Source organism: Myotis lucifugus, unplaced genomic scaffold (genome assembly GCF_000147115.1).
Source record: "Myotis lucifugus unplaced genomic scaffold, Myoluc2.0 scaffold_205, whole genome shotgun sequence".
In the NCBI taxonomy this organism is placed as follows: Eukaryota; Metazoa; Chordata; class Mammalia; order Chiroptera; family Vespertilionidae; genus Myotis; species Myotis lucifugus.
The window spans coordinates 1,225,692-1,243,403 of NW_005871253.1; the positions used below are offsets into that span (position 1 = coordinate 1,225,692).

Here is a 17,712-nt window from a genome sequence, read left to right on the forward strand (position 1 = left end):
CCATGACTGGGCACAGGTCTACTTGAGTTTTTCTCCCGTTCTTACACAATCTCAAGCGCAAACTCATTATGTTCTGCAACATCCAGTCACAAATCCAGTCTATTAAGTCGCTAAGGAATGTATCCAAAATAGTGGTTCCCCTCATTTGCTTCCTGTCTTCTGAGCGATGAGACTGCTTGCCAGACAAGAACTTCTCAAATGCTGATGCCCTAGCAGAACATACCTTGGATCTAACATGGAGCGGTGTAAATCTCTATTACGCTATACTTTGTCTTTGGGCCTATGTACTAGTAGAAATGTGGGTTAGAGAAGCTTGTGCAGGCCTCCTGTGTGGAGTATCACTCCACTCTGGCTGCCGGTCTTCAGCCCAGCCCTCTCCTGTGCATTTTCCATTCTTAGGCACTACAATCCTTTCTTTCTTTTTGGTGTTGCTATTATCTGAACTGTGTTTGCCTCTTTCCTTGAAGTAATTCAGTTCTAAGTCCTATTACACCCAATGCTCTAGATAAAGACTTGAGGCTGCTAAAAGCGGCCATGCGTCTGATCCCCCCTCCCCCCGCTCCCCCAAGCCTAGTCTTGCTTGACCACTCTGCAGAAGGTAAAGCTTCATTTTCTCCTTGCTTTTCTGAGAAGCTATTTCTCCTTTTCCTCCCCCTTCTCTCTCTTCACCACCCCCTCCCAAACCTACTCTTCCAGTGTGATGCTACACAAAGTCCTTGATCCTCTTCTCATCACCCTCTGCACCCCAGCAAATCTAGCTGGTCCACACTGAGTTAGTCTACCTGCTTTATGTAGGCATCCGATCCATCTCCCTGCCACTGCCCGAGATAGGCCCTCACTTACTCTTTGAACTCCTTCCACTGCCCCTGCAATGCCTTCGTCCCGTCCATCATGTGCGTGTGTGTGTGTGTGTGTGTGTGTGTGTGTGTGTGTCTTCCACACTCTGCTGTATGAAGCATCTATGCCTAGTGGCTAGGATAATGCCTGGCACATGGAAGGGACATAGGAAATGTTGGCAAAGGCATAACTGGTTCTTTATGGCAAAATACACCACAGAGTACCACTTGCCTCATTTTCATACACCTCTCTTAAGTATATGGAGACAAATGGAGGAAATTAAAGGTTTTCTCAGAAAAAAGAACAAAGATCCCACTGGAGATAAAAGAAATAGGAGAGAAGGGCCATTTTGGAAGGTGTATACAGTGAAACAAAACTTACCAATATTAAGAAGTTATGAGTATAAGAGAAAAGTTCTGGTGTTATCAAATATATCTACTAATTGCAAAGGAAACTAAATGTGAATGTGAAAGAATGAGGTACAAAATTACTTTTTCTTAGGCAGCCCAGTTCTCTCAGTCAAATGCTGACATTCCAGAGAGGAGAGATGGCAAGTGCCATTGAGACTATTGTTCTGTTGAAGTGGACGTTTATTTTAAAAAGCCACCATCTGTCTGATTCAGGGTGAACTCCTCCGAATGGGCACAATGCATATTGTGTGCAATCTTTTTCCTGAAATAAGTTATCTGAGGAGGAGAATGAAAGCTCTGGCTCAAATGCTTTTGGAAACTTTTATCAACTGACCATGGCTTGGTTTTGGAATCTTTAGTTGGCTTGGGAACTGTAAACATGACATGTGGCAAGCTTCCCATTTACAACACTCTGAGGCACAGGCACGGGCCCTCTGATTGCCCACAAGGGATAGAAAAGCAGATGGCAGGTGAGTTGGCCCTCATCACTCAGAAGAGCAGTGGCCACAGGACGAAGGCTCCACCGGACAGATTGGATTTAGCCCGCCAAGGAAGTTACCAGAAAACCCAGAGGGAACAAAGGGACCAGGCTGAACTGTGACTAAGGCTACTTTCCAACTGTGTTAATATTTTTAGATCATGTAAGTCAATGGTATTTCGCAGTTTCCTATGAGCCTTCACCACACTGTTCTAATTTTTTTTTTTTATCATTTAGCCAAGGGTACATCAAATAAGAACTCCTTTGATATAGGTTCTAAGCTGGATTTACTGCTCAAAAAGATCCTAAGATTTACAAAAAACAAAGGCATATCCATCCCAACAATGCTCCCAGTCCTCTGCTTAATAAGAAATGCTGTGTTTTCTTGAATATTACTAAACAAAATTGATATGGAACTGCCCACATTTCTACTTCTAGTTAAATGTAAGACTGAATGTCAACCGACACTATTCAAGGCAGTTAAGCATCATCATTAGCTGGAAACAAACAGCTACTGCAAACTAACACCACTGCCTCTTCATTAACAGGTTCAATGTTTAGCTCTCCATGGTCAGTACAAAGGATTTACAGAACATCTGAACTACACAGCATGCCCTTTGCTCATAAAACAGTCATCTGGATACCTAGAAAGCGAATGACATTTTGATGAAATGAGCAGTTTGGCAATGTTCTACTTAACAACTGCAATCTAAATATCAGAAACAAAACGAGGACACAGCAGTGTCCATATAAACAGCCTGTGTTGACAAAGAAATGCCCCTTTCTTTGCCGATACCATACCATACCTAATTCTAGGGAAACTGTAATAGTAATTCTTTCTCAGATTTCTGCTCTCTTAAATGAACTGTGTATTCTAGGGCCATGCACAAAAGCTGCTTCATTCCTTAAAGGGTCTTAGTTCATAAATCAATACAGTTTTGCCAAGGGATATACTATCAGCTTTAGGAAGGAGAATCAAATCTAATAAACTCCAGGTCCAGAGTTCTCCAACTCACACTGGGAGGTGGTGGGTAAGGGGCTGTTCAGAATGGGCTCCAGACAGGGCTTCATGGGCCTGTGACTGAGCAGCTGCTTATGACAAGCCCTCGTTGGCTTAATGTTCTGCTGCCACCTGGACATTCTTAACAATTTCTCCTTTTGGTTTTGTGTTCTGCACTTTAAGTCTGATGAGATAATGGAGCATACACATGGGCAGAGGAGACACACATAGTATGTGGTCTGCTGGCTCCTTGCCCCTCGCCCTATGAGCACAGAATACCAGTTATGCCTGGAGTTTGGAGTGACCTTGGAATGACCCAAAGAAAGCACCTGGGAAGTGTGGTACTGTCTATGGCTGAGTAAGCAGGAGACCTGCCTACCCGGAGAGGCCACACTCTCCATCGGAACCAGATCTTGCTTTGAATGCAGAAAAAAAAGGGTGTCTTACTTCACATGAATATCCAAGGAACCCTATGTAGCCTTAGTGTGTTACTTCCATGTACAGATGTTCCTCGATTTACAATGGAATTTAAACCCATTGTAAGTTGAAAATGCATTTAATACACCTAGCCCATTGAACATCATCGTTGGGCAAATCATCAGACACAATAAATACAGTGGAGAGCATTGATTGTTTACCCTCATGATCATGTGTCTGGCCCCTACACTTCCTCTCTACCTGAGGCCCTTGGCTCAGGCAGCCTGGATGCTGTACTCAGAACAGAATTTGAAAGGCAGGCCATGAGATTAAAGGGTTATGGAAGCTTGGCTTCCTCAGGTACCACCCAGAAAACCATCTCTGCTGGAAACATGCTATTACATGTGTCACAAGCACCCTGATGGACTTGATCACGCAGAAAATCCTAAAAAAACCCCACAAATTTACCACTTGAAAACACTCTGACCTTGTACTTGCTAAGTGTCCTCTGCCAAAATGCTGCCTGGGCACAGCTTCTCTCTCATCCCTCTAACCTCAGTGTACACGCTCTCTCGGATGAGGACTTTCCCCCACATTCACCTTCCTCCCATTTAGCTGTTTTACAGAACTTCATGAGCTTCTTTGTCTTTCCTGTGAAGCACAGGGCAAGAACCTCATCTGCAATCTTCAACAAAATAACCAAGCATGTATTTTATAATGAGAAGTTAGATAGGTGGAGAAGGTGACGTGACAAAAGTCAAAATGGACTTATATACAAAACGGAATTTTTGTTTGCAAATAATTTTCTTGCCTTGATTCAACATATTTGATGGATGAGTGTCCCACGCATCCTAGTTGACATGCAAACTGACAAACCAATTGCAGAACAGGGCTTTCTCATTTCTGCCAAGACCTCTTTTCAACGGCACGTGAAATAAAAACTCCATGCTGTAGGCTGAATCTATACCAGCCACGAGATTAAGTCTAGAGTGCTGTTGAAATCACTGCGAAGAATGCCATCTCCCAAACACGCACCGCCAGCCTGAACAAAGCATCAGGGAGCATGCTGAAGGGAATAATGCTACCCTGGCCCCTGGGGAGGGACCAGATGGGACCTAATAGCTCTTTTCTACTTCTAATTTCTATGATAATTCCAAGTTGCCACATGGCATATGTATTTTTTTTAATCTAAAAACAGAATATCAGTCAATAAAGTGACCAGGGTTTTTAAGTAAGGTATTTTTCATAAATTGTATCTATTCACACATGGTATTTCTCACTCACCCCTCACCTCCAACCTCCAGTGACATATCACTTATGGTTAGGCTGGGAGAAGTAGAGAGAACCAGGTCAAATGCAATATGTTTATAATCATTATCAATACCAGTCAGAAACAAAGGTTTATTAGGAGATTAGATGCCTTTTACAACAATTTTATGACGTCACCTTCATTTCTTTTTCTTATAATCAGAGATCATGCCTGGATTTTAAAGCGGTAGCATGCCAATTAACGTTTGATAAAAATTACAAAAGTGAAATTTCTTCTGTTTTTAGAGAAGATCAAGAATTAGAGAAGTGCCAGTAATGATTTGGGAAAATTACAAAAGAACTTCTAGCCATTCGTACTGATGAGTTCAAATGCAACTTGGTTAAGGACACCTTTTCCTGTCCTCCCAACCGGATGCGACTTCTCTTGCCTCTGACCTCCTCCTCGACTGCTGTTTGTACTCTCTGGTGGCACTTGCCACACTCTGATTTATTAGAGTCATTTCATTTGCTATTGGTTTCTGGTAGGCCTTCTGAGTGACCTCACAACAGACTGCAACAAATGGGGGTGGATGCAGGAGGAGATTGAACTTGAGGAAATACCCGAGAACATATATATGAACATCTCTTTAGTCACAGCTTCTTAGTGCAAACTTATGTGACTAAATTATGAAAAAAAAAACCCTCTAAGTTTAATGCAACATGGAATTGTTATAGTTAATAAAAATTAACAAATGATATTATGTTATTTCAACAAAAATTGAAAACCGTTTTCCCTCTTCAGCCCGGTTGTTAATACTTACCTCTGATGAAAAACTGCCAGGATTCTGGGTTCTGGGGTAGTTAATAAGTTGCATATTTAAAGCAAAAAGATACAAGCTCTGGTAGAGTGGGATGAGGCACTTCACGGCCCTGCTGGCGTTGATGCACGTGGCACATATGAGGCTTGGCAGTAGCTTCCCACTCACTATGGCTCCATCAAACAGAGGCCCAAAAAATGGAACCTGCGGATTCAAAACAGAAAAACACTTAATTTTCAAAAAACCAGTTAAAGTCAAACCAAAGATATGAGAACCACCAATGGGTGTCTCAGACCTGCCATGACCATGAAGGCTGTCGCCCACAGAATAAATGCTGACCTTAACGGGACACAGGTTGAGGGCTTTCGAATCAAGCGAAAAAGGATTGCTCTACAATGCTCCTCTACTATGGCCTCTTTATCTTTAGCAAAGCTTCTAATGTCAAATTGTTACCAGGTTATTCTTTTGTTTCCTGCTGTCATTTACAGAAAGGCATTACTCCTTTTAAGTGCCTACATCCTGTGGATTGTGCACAATAAGCAGCCCTGTCTCACTGCATACCTCTAGCTTTGCATCCTTCTGAAGCCAATGTTGGAACTGGAAAAATTTCTGCATGGATCTTGATTTATATTAACTATTAATAGAGATGATGATTATTCCTGTTAGCATCTACTTATAGTCCTCATTCTGCTTGAACCTTCTTTCTCTCTGCTTCCAATATTTGCATTATTCTCATTTCCCTCTTGTTCTTTTTTAACAGAGGCTCAGCTTTCCTTCACTGGACCCACTTCTATATATAGGCAACCCATGAAGTTTTGGTGTCTGCCTTTTTTGGATTTTTTTTTCTTCTCTCTCACTTCTTTTTTTTCCATCAGAATTTCATAAACTGGACTCCATTCACTAATGCAGAGATTGTCAGCTTCATGAGGTCAAGGATTGGGTCTGTCTTGTAACTCTTGTATTTATTCACCCTCACATTTGCTCATTCATTCACTCAAAACCTTTTATTATGTGACAGACACTATTCTACTCACTAGGAACACAGCAGTGAATAAAAAAAAAAATCTAGATTTCACTGGGCTTAGAATTTATTGGAGGTTTCAGAGAATATACAGCACAAATACATAAAATATATGAAGTAAAGGTGCTAAGGTGAAAAATAAAGCAGGGAAATGCAATAGGCCTCTTTTTGAGGGGGAAGTTCTCCACATGGCCAGGGAGAGCTTTAAGCATAAGATGATATTTCAGTAAAGACCTGACAGAAGTGAGGAAATGATCTCCAAGCTATGATGTCATCTGATAGAAAAGCTTTCCTGGCAGAGGAACAGCAAATACAATGGCCCTGTGGTGGGAGTGGAATTAGTATGGCTAAGCAACAGGGGAGAAGCCACAGGACTGCAACTGCGTGAGCAAGAAAAAGAACAGAAGGAGATAAAGTTGGACAGGTAGTAATAGGGTCCTTGTAGGAAATTTTAAGTATTCTAGATTTCTGCTCTGAGTAAGAAGAAAGCTGTGGGAGTTATGATCTAACCTACATTTTAAAGGTACTGTCTGGCTGTTATTTTGGGAAAGTTATGGACATCAGTTAGGAAGTTACTGAATAATTCATGCAAGAGATGATGATGGCTTGGAACAGAATGGTAGCAGGAGAATGGAGTTTCCTCAAAAAGCTGGAAATGGAACTCCCATTTGACCCTGTGATCCCACTTCTAGGAATTTATCCCAAGAAACCAGAAACACCAATCAGAAAGGATATATGCACCCATATGTTCATAGCAGCACAATTCACCATAGCTAAGATCTGGAAACAGCCTAAGTGCCCATCAGTAGATGAATGGATTAGAAAACTGTGGTACATCTACACGATGGAATACTATGCTGCTGTAAAAAAGAAGGAACTCTTACCATTTGCAACAGCATGGATGTAACTGGAGAGCATTATGCTAAGTGAAATAAGCCAGTCAATGAAGGAAAAATACCACATGATCTCACTCATTCATGGATAATAAAGACCATTACAAACTTTTGAACAATTATAGATACAGAGGCAGAGCTGCCTCAAACTGATTGTCAAACTGCAGTGGGAAGGCCAGAGAGGTTTGGGGGGCAGAAGGGAGGGGAGTAAGAGATCAACCGAAGGACTTGTATGCATGGATATAAGCATAACTAATGGACATAAGACACTGGGGGGTAAGGGAGGGCAGGGGATTGTCAAGGGCGGCGGGGGGGGGGAAGGACACATATGTAATACCCTTTGTAATACTTATTATAATATTTTTTTTAAAAAGAATAAAAAAAAGAATGGTAGCAGGAGAAATGGGAAGAGGTGGTTGGTTTCTGGATATAGTTTGAAGGTAGAGCTGACAGGATTCTCTGAGGATTATTAATGAAGTGGAAGAGAAAAGAAAAATAAAAGGAGTCAAGGATGATGCCATGGTGGTGTAGTCTGGCACTTGGAAGGCAGGAGCCACCTTTTCCTGAAATGGAGAAGACTGTGTGTGTGTGTGTGTGTGTGTGTGTGTGTGTGTGTGTGTGGTCATTAGCTCAATTTTACACATGCTAAGTTTGAGATGCCTATTAGATGCCAGTGGTAATGTATGAAGGCAGCAGAATATATATCAGGCTAGAAGTCAAGGGAGGGGCTCAGGGTAGAGAATTTACAGTTATTAATTTATAGATGGGGCTGACAGTCACAAGATTGGATAATCAGATGAGCAAGAAAAGAGGTTCAAGGACTATATTTTGTGGTCCTCCAATGTTTGGAGGTTGGAGACATGAGGAAGAATTTGCAAAGAAGATTAAGAAGGAGTGGCTGGAGATGGAGAAGCAAAACCTCCAATAAGTAGCACCGTACCTGGCATATGGTTAGAATGCAAATACCTGTTGGATAAGTAAATTAATAAACATGTAAAATAATTTAGATTAATGAATGAATATGGGTTTCCAGCCTAGGTCTTCTGACTTGTGTCTAGGACAATCTGTAGAACACCTTTTCTATTATTGGTCTCAGGGGAGGGTCTTGGGATCCAATGGTGAAAGGTTGTATCTGCCCATAGGAACTTACATAAGACAACTATGGACTACATCTCGCAACAAAGATGTAAAAAACATTTACAAATTGTTAGCAAATCAAATGCAGCAATATACAAAAAAGATATCCTGACCAAGTGGTATTTTCCATTAAAAAAAAGCAAAGTTGATTTAACATTCATAAATCCATCAATGGAATTTACTACATTAACAGAATAAAGAAGATAAACTACATGATATAAAGAAAGCATGGATAAAAATTCACAATATAAAAAATTTCCCAGCAATCTGGGAATAGATTTGATGAAGTTTTAAAGGAAAAAAGTATTATATTATAATTAATGGTCAAATATTAAATGTTTTCAGCTTGAGATTTGAAAAGTCTCACTTCTTCTATTGAACATTTTGAAGATCCCTGTTATTATAATAAAGAAAAATAAGAAAAAGAAAAAAGGAACTTAAAGATTAAAAAGAAGTAGTTATTTTTATTCACAGATAATATGATAGTGCACACAAGAAATCCAAAGTTAACTAGAACTAATAAGTAAATTTTGAAAGATCATAGGATATAATATTTCCTTGAAATCAATATTTTTGAATGTTAGCAACTAACAACTGGAAAAATAACATTTAAAAATGCTGTTTGTGATAGCATCAAAAGCATCGAATACTTAGAAATAAATGTGACAAAAGCTCTGCAAGACATCTATAGTTACAATGAAAGACAACTTGAATAAGTGGGAAGATGTACATTGTTCACGGATTGGAAGTTTCCATACTGTTAAGATATCAGGTCTTCTGAAATTGAGTTATAGATTCTGCACAAACCAAATAAAAATTCTATTAAGCTCTTTTTATAGATATGGACAAGCTTATTCTAAATTTATATGGAAATAAAAAGACATAAATTAGCCAAGACAATTATAAGATCTATGTTACTTGACACAGTGCCCTGGCATGAAGCAGCCTCAATAGATATATGCTGCCTGAATGACTGGATGAAGGCCTCCAGCTCCCCAGGCTCTGAGGGCTAGACAGTAACCAAATCTGTTGCTTCTCTTCACATTCCTAGAATAAGATCTGTTGTGACCGTCTGTCTTTTACTTCATGGAGATGGCTGAAAGGTCAGAGAGAAAGAGTGACAGGCGTGGCCCTTGTGTCCTGAGCAGGCGTCCGTAGCAACATCTCTTCTTTTGTTTGGTGGATGTGAGAAAAGGGCTCCACAGTTAAAACACAGAGATGTAAAAACGGCAAAGATTGGGCAAAGCTATTTTGAGATCAGTACCTACAGTACAGAGGAAGCAGTCAGATCTGAGGAAACTCAAATGGGAACAAAGAAGGATGGGATTTAGTTCTACTAGTGATGGCAACTGAGTGTTTCCTCCTTAACGCAGTACTGGGAGAGTGGGCATCTTAATTCCAAAGGAGAAACATCAAGGAGCGAGTCCTCATCTTCTAAAATCACTCACTGTTGCCTAGTTCCAGTAACAATGACAACAAAGAAATAAGAAAATAAGAATAATTTTTTCCTTCTCTCTTTAGCAACACCACACTAAAAAAAAAGTTTATTTAAAATATAGTCCTAGAAAAAAATAAGTGCACTTCCTCCTATGACGTCCAGTAAAAGCTGCCCAAAGGTGAACCTGTGTGACAGGATTCATGCAGAAAACAAAACAACAAAACCAACAACAAACAACAAACTAATGAATTTCAGATATAGCACAGAAAACACATCTGTAAGGATAAATTCTCTAATTCTGGGGGCAAATTCTTAGAAGAGATATGTACTCTATAGTTTAGGAAAGCAGACATCAAAAAGATGAAAGCAAATAGGAAGGCAATTCTATGAATAAAGTTGTTTCAGGAGAAATGGTTTATTTATTTTTTGTTTTATTATTATTTTTTAAATCCTCACCCAAGGATATTTTTCCATTGGTTTTTAGAGAGAGTGGAAGAAAGAGGGACGGAGAGAAATACCAATGTGAGCGAAACACATCATTTGGTTGGCTCCTGCATGTGCCCTGACCAGGGCCCAGGCTGGGGAGGAATCTGTAACTGAGGTACGTGCCATTGACTGGAATCAAACCCAGGACCCTTTGGTCTGCAGGCCGACGCTCTATCTAGCCATTGAGCCAAACGGCTAGGGTGAGTAGAGATGGTTTAAAAGAGTTGTGAGGCTCTTTTGAAAACAGTTGTATGATCACAAAAATGTGGAAGAATATGAATGGGCATCATCATGAGAAACAGCAGTAATAAGATTAACATTCATTGAGAACAAAGTCACATTTTGTAGCTCAGAGGTAGACGGTGAGAGCTGTCTTGCTTTCTGACAGGAAGCAGGATCTACCATTTGCCACTCGTTGTACGTTCACACCCTGCCTCTGGCTGGCCACAGGAAGGAGGAGAAGGCAAAGGAGAATAAGATGTATATATCACAGACAAACTAAAAAAGGGGAAAACAATGTCAACTCTTGAGGAAGATCAACTGAGCAGTGATTCTCAATGGCCAAATTGTTATGAAAGCTAAAGCAGGAGGTAAGAGTTAATCATAGGCTATAGATTTTTACCATCTGTACTGAAGCTCATCTTATATATAAATGCTCTTTATTATTTTCTGGCAACTGCTTGTGGGTGAATCAGATAATCTTTCAAAAGCTGGACAAAAGGAACAACATAAATCCCTTGTATCCAGAGAATTGCTCTAATTAGGAGTGGCAACAAATTAGAGAATAAATTTGATTTTGATGTAACATCTGCGAATGACAGCTGCCTTTTCACCAAATTCTCAATGACATTCCTTTACTAAAAATAATAACAATAATAATAAATTACCAAAACAGAACACACTGCAGTAATTCATTTAATAATGTATTTTAGTACATTCTGGTTATTTTCAGTTATCTTTTCAAAATAAATGATTCTTTACATATTCAAAAGTTAACTCACTTCCCCAAGAATTTCCCAGAGTATTTTAAAGTGTATGACTTAATCTCAAAAAGGTTATTTTATTGGGGTTGAGATAAATATTTAAGAAAACTGCACATTTGAAACAAAAAGAAATTTATACAACCTTGGTATAGTCCAAGCATGTCAAACTTGTGGCCCACAACGAATATTTTTGCAGCCCAGCCAATATAATGGTATGTAAGAAACCTTTTAATAAAAATTCCATAACTTAATTTTTACAATATCCTGTTATATATAATTATAACAAACTACAATGTTCGCTAATGACTGATTACTATAATCGTGTTGCATTCATTTCCCTTACGCGCCTTGCATGCAGACGCACCCTTTCTCTCCACTAATACTAGCACTTGGAGTGCGGGAAACGAGTTAAGTCGGCTCGCGTGAATTGTGGCCCACAACGAATATTTTTGCAGCCCAGGCAATATAATGGTATGTAAGAAACCTTTTAATAAAAATTCCATAACTTGATTTTTTAACTGCGTATTACCAAATATTTGTTTGTAATCCACCCTTTTGGTGGATGGAACAAAACCAAAAGACAGAGCCATCTTATATTTTGGCGGGAAATTCACCCGCACTCCAAGTGCTAGCAGCGAATATTTTAGCAGCTGATTGCCACTGACTTGTTTGGTGTGAGGAACAGGAAATATTTTGCTTTCGGAGAACAAGAAAAATAGGTTTATTTCCGTTATGCTTATTAATTTGTGCATTTATTCAGTGTCTGGTAAGCTAATGTTCAAGAAAAAAATATTAATTTTATTAAAATGTTCTATTATTTTATGATAACGGTTACTCATTTACTTCAGCCCTTTGTATTCAGCATGTCTCTATCAAAATAAACCTATGTTTCTATGAAAATTGAAGCTTTTGTTTTTTTGGGGCCCACAGAAACTTAAACCTTGTTTATTTGACCCATGTTAGTCTTTGAGTTTGACATGCTTGTTGTAGTCAAACACACTCCCTATATAATGAAGCCACACTAGTCAAAGATTTTCTTTCAAACACAAGTACCAACACTGGCTCCTCTTGGCCTCACAGGTGCAAAAGGTCTTGTGACTTCTGGTGCATTAATTCATCTTACCCAGCATTTCTGGGCACTTGTTCTAGGTGAAGGCCCTGGGCTAGCTGTCTTCCTGAAGAGGGACACATACACACACTCACTCGAGTCTGCAAGCAGCCTGGCAGGTTGGGACAACTTAGGAAAAGATGGGCATTTAGGAATGAGAGCATCCAGCCTTGAAGGGGCACTTAGGACCCTGAAAGGACTGTAAAGAGAATTTGGAACCCAACCTGAATGTGACAGGAAGCTGAGGTCCAAAGAAATTGAGAGGTCTGCCCCAGGTGCCCACCCACTTGTGGCAGCATTGGAGCTGGTACTTTGGGATCCCATCTCCTAAAGCTTAAAATGATTACTCTTTCCTGCCTATACTTCTGAGAAATGATTCCATCACTCTCCCTATTTCTCCCATGCCCATATCTACCAGGGCTGAGTAAAGTAGCATGTGGAGGACATGCTACTTTGTTTTTCAATTACAACACTGACACTGTGGTTGAGGTGATCAGGACAATCCTTCACAGGCTTCCTCTTTTTTCAGCTGCTCCTGGGCTAGGCTGCCTCAGCATGCCACCCTTTGGTCAGACAGTCACCAGACAGTCACTAATGTGCTTGGAGATAAACATGCCCAGAGCACTAAAACTTACTTTCACAAATTCATAAAAATAAGTGTTCTCAACATCAATATTACTGTCACTTACTGGAAGAAGGAAAGCAATACGGGTACTGACTGCAATGTGGGAGCTTTATGAATCACCTTTCTGCAGAACAAATTGGACATTTTAACAAGCCCTTTAAATCACTCATATGCAAGTCTTCCCCGACTGCCGACTTAGTAATGAAAGTAGAAAAAAACAGAAGTCTGACAATAGCACATTTCTTTTCTGTAAACAAAGACTACTGTGTCGATATTTGTGGAGATGAACTTACTCTGAAAGTAATTTCACAGTGAAATGATGCTGCTAAGCACACTGATTTTTATTTATTTCTTCTTTAAAAACTTTAATAAAAAGCTCAAGAAGTGAGCAGGTCCTTTTATGCGTGAGGGTTTTCTATGCTCAATGTAAGCACACCCATACTTCTTCAGCATACCATTTCGAAAATGCTGTGTAAGAGGTGGTGGATTCTGCCAGACACATAATTTGTATATTTAAGGGAAGTGTATGGAATGAAAAAGCAAAATATGTTAAATTTCAAAGGACTTGAAAGCAATGCTGTCTGTGAGCTTGTATTACAAATAGCCCTACATTATTACATACACTATTAATGAGGCCGAATGAATGAGGGTACAATTTTGAATATGCATGACTCTGTCCAATGAGCAGGACTTTTGTGTACTGATGAGATTTCTTTTCCTCCTAAAAAAAGGATTAAAATTATTTTTAGAGAGAAGTATGGCTTCCCAGAGACCAGTCAAATAAAGGTACTTAGATCACTGAGTCACACTAGATTCAGATGAAATATACAGGTGCTGAAAATATGGCTTTGACTCTACCTAGAATTTTTGAAATTTGTACATATCCCATCCTCCCAAAAGGAATATTCCTCAACTTTCAGCAGCTGCATCATTACAATTTCTAAGCAAAAATAATGATTTTTGGTGGAGATCCCTAAATGTTGGCAAGGTTAAATAAATAAACCTTCTGAGCACAAAGCCTTCACTTTCATAGTAAGGAGCACAAGTTAAAAGACTAGGGAATGGGTAAATTATTGCACCAAATGGCTGAGAATTAATCTCTGCTGACTAGCTGTAATCTAACGAGACGTCTGTGTCCCAGGGAGCCCGCAGCATGTCCCTGGCGGTATGTGCAGTGTGTCGAGTCTGCGTGGCACCCTTTGTCCTCGCTCACAGGCGGCCTTTCCCCTCATTGTCCATAATATCCTCATGCATCTGGGACGCGTGGAATGCATTCACACTAACAGACTGACCATTGTTTTCTCCCAGAAGCTTTGTTGAGCAAAGACTGCATCACGGTTACTGATAATTATATTGCTTAATTAATCAAGACAAAAAAAATTTGCAAATCATTGCCTGGTTGCCAAGCAGGGAGATAAAAAATGACAATAATACAAGCTGAAGCAATATAACAAAAGTAACAGCTATCTGATCAGAAATTCTTATATAATGAAGCTATTAATGCTAAATCGGTTAATGTTAACATTGCTCCAGGTGTCTCTACTTAGATGCAAACAAAAAGGCTAACATTATGGATATAAAAGGCCAAATGTTGCCATGGATTCTGTAACCTGATAGAGAGGACAGCCTTTTCATTTGATTAGGGAATGCAATTTAAATACCAGGGACTGAAGCCAAACAAACAGACTTTCCCTCCACAAGCCTCTTGCATTCACCCTGGGGTCAGTGGTTGGTGAACAAAAGGTCAGCCACACTTGCCCTGGAAATGTCTGGATTAATTTTATTACATTGTAATGGTTTGTACTTTAAATGTAGGGATAACACTAAATTTCCAGTTGGCCATTATTCTCTTCTTCCCTTTAGGCTTTTTGAATTGAAATATTAAGAATGCGATTTGCTCAATTCATCTTGCCAGAATTCATGACCAAATTTTAAAACTTAAGTACATTAAAAATTTTAAAAAGGTATGTTACTTGTTTTCATGCATTATAAGTGTAATATATTTCATGTTTTTTATATATTATAGAAATAAAGGCAACATTTTAAAAACATTAAGTGACATTTTAGAGGGCCATGTTGAAAATGAACTAATATAACCAATTAATCCATACTAAATATTAAAGAAACACATTTTCCAGTTTTGAAAGTTACTGGATAATAAATTTATTGATTGTCTAATACTAAAATTTTTAGTTTAATTCTTAAAGTTGAAGTACTCTTTATGGATAAACATAAATGTTACTAGCACTAAGAGCATTTTCTTATAAAAAAAAAGAAAACTTCACATATGCAGAAACCTGAATCAAAGATAATACAAATATTTAATATGAAAAACTTTTGGCATCTTCGCTCCCTGAATAGAAAAGAAAGCTCCCTTTATGTCAGGCTTCTCACCAGCCAGAGGGGGACTTTTCTGAATTCGTGACCCATCCTGTACCTAGTCTGAGAAATAATTGTGTTAAGCTTAGGGATTATTATTTATTCTACTTTCATATAACAAAAATAGTAACAGCAATAATAATAATAATAATAATAATCATAATAACAATAATAACTAACACTAATAGTTAATAGTTAAATAGCTTTTACTCTGGGCCAGGCACTGTTTGAAGCACCTTTCATTTTTTAGCTCACTTAATTATCCCGACTTTAACAGTTTAGATTAGGTTATATACCCCAGTAAATCTCAGTTACCTATTATTTTAAAGCTTAAAAACACTGAGTATTTAGAATGGTAACTTTAGCTCCTTTAGAAGAATAATTTAGAATGTAATTTAAGATTTTTTTTTTAATATCAAGCTTAAGTACAAGTCATTTTCTTGAGGAGTGACTTAATACACTAAATGTTTAATTAATACACTTAAAAAACCCTTCTATGAATAATTCTAAAACAAATACAAGTCCCTATATAAAGCACTGCTGAAGTACCACTAAAGACATGGCAAGGATCAAAACTGCAGCCAATTTAGTACATTGCACACAACCATTGAATGGTTCCAGCCTTTCCCATGATCAGTACCATATGGCATGGCTGAATGATTCTGTGGCAGGTGCTTCAATGGCTAAAAGTCATCACCTGGGCCATGCTACAGAAGGCCAGCCTCTTCCTGGACATACCCATAATCCTTTAGGATTGACCCCCCTATTAGCAACAGTTAGCCAGGCTTGGCAAGCAGTGCTCATCCATTAGGCGAGGGTGAATTCTACAACCATAGCCATCCACAAAGGCTAGATGTGATATGGGGTTTGTTCAATTCTTATTATTATTCAATACGCCCCAAATTTAAAAGTATACTTTTTTTTAATTACAAAATTTGAAACATTTTTAAAATCATACATTTAAAACATTTAAAAAGTCAGGCTAAGTAAATAATATATGGAATTCTGTGCTCATGATGAAAGATTCTTTGAAAATCCCAATTCTTACTTGATTCGTATTGCATCTATAATTCAGATACGTGTAAGCCACTTTGGAAAAAAGTCCCCTTTAACATATTTGTATCATTGTTTTTTAATAACAGTGAATCATATGGCAAACGTTGTATGAGTCAGTTAATACAGTCGGTCAATAATGTGAAAATGTACCTCTGGTTTCTTCGTTATCGTGATAAAGAACATGTGATTCTTTATTGGGTAAATAATGATTGAAACGTCTCCAAAGGCGGTTGGGATAATGCCCCTGCGGTAGTCCCTGGAGTGTTCAGACCAGACGATGTGGACCTCGTCATTCCCCAAGTGACGAAGCTGCAATGGAAAATTGGCTCTTTATTAATCAGAGTAATACAAGCAGTTTATGAGGGGTCGTGGCTTACAAATTGAATTATAACACTCAGATGCAAAAATATTTTACTGCCAAAAATGGCTGCAACACCAATGTCCTCTATGAGGATTTGGAAGAGCACCAGGGCATGAAAACACAGCTCACCTATGAGACATATTGGTACTAAGATGATGCGCATATGCAAACATTATGGCTGGATGGGGACAAGAGCTTTTCAAGGATTTTTAAAAATTAAATTTTATTCCTGCATCAAAACCTCATGCTTTATATCGCTGAGCATGTCTATAACTAATTAACAACATGAGTCTTTTATTCCATATTATGATAGAGCTTTAAAAGAATTTAATGGTTATTAAGAAAAAAATCTATAATAATAAAAGTGTAATATGCTAATTAGATCGGACGTCCTTACGGACGAAGCCAGGGCTGCGAGGGAAGCCCAGGTCCCAGGTGTCTGCTGGCAGCTGGAGGGAAGCCAGCCCAGGTCCCAGGTGCCAGAGGGAAGCCAGTGCCGGCAGCCGGGGGAAGGAAGGCCTACTCTTGCACCAGTTTCATGCATCGGGCCTCTAATATGAATATAAGAGAACATAAGCTATTATAACACAATTGTTACCAAATACATAAAAACTAGACTTGTGATAAACCTTTAAGAAGTATGTATAGTGGGGAGGTGAGGCAGGGTTAAGAGATCAACCAAAGGACTTGTATGCATGCACATTAGCATAACCAATGGACATGGACACTGGGATGGTGGAGGCTTGTACTGGAGAGGGGGGGAGTGGGAGGAAGGGGGTCAATCAGGGAAAAAGGAGACATATGTAATACTTGAACAATAAAAAAAATTAAGCCCCCCGCCCAAAGAAGAATATACTAATATAAATTATTTTTAAGAAACTAATAAATATTACTTAAATGTAATAAGAACACTAGTACCTAGAATTTAAAGAGTGCCTTACTGTATAGAAAATCTGCTCACACACATTGTTTTGTTTATTTTTTATGTTATCTAGTGGGGAGGCAATGTGGCTCAGG

At 38.8% G+C, this 17,712-nt stretch overlaps 1 protein-coding gene across 3 annotated transcripts in view; it reads right to left on the bottom strand.

Annotated features, from left to right (window-relative positions):
* RALGAPA2 (Ral GTPase activating protein catalytic alpha subunit 2) overlaps positions 1-17,712 on the bottom strand; it is a 288,904-nt gene that overhangs the window by 75,959 nt on the left and 195,233 nt on the right. For all 3 annotated transcript variants that reach the window (XM_023761269.1, XM_023761268.1, XM_014463288.2), the window contains 2 exons: positions 16,485-16,643; positions 5,285-5,412 (listed from right to left, as the gene is read on the bottom strand). In XM_023761269.1, coding sequence (XP_023617037.1) covers positions 5,285-5,412; positions 16,485-16,643 — 287 coding nt within the window. The remainder of the gene's footprint in view (positions 1-5,284; positions 5,413-16,484; positions 16,644-17,712) is intronic.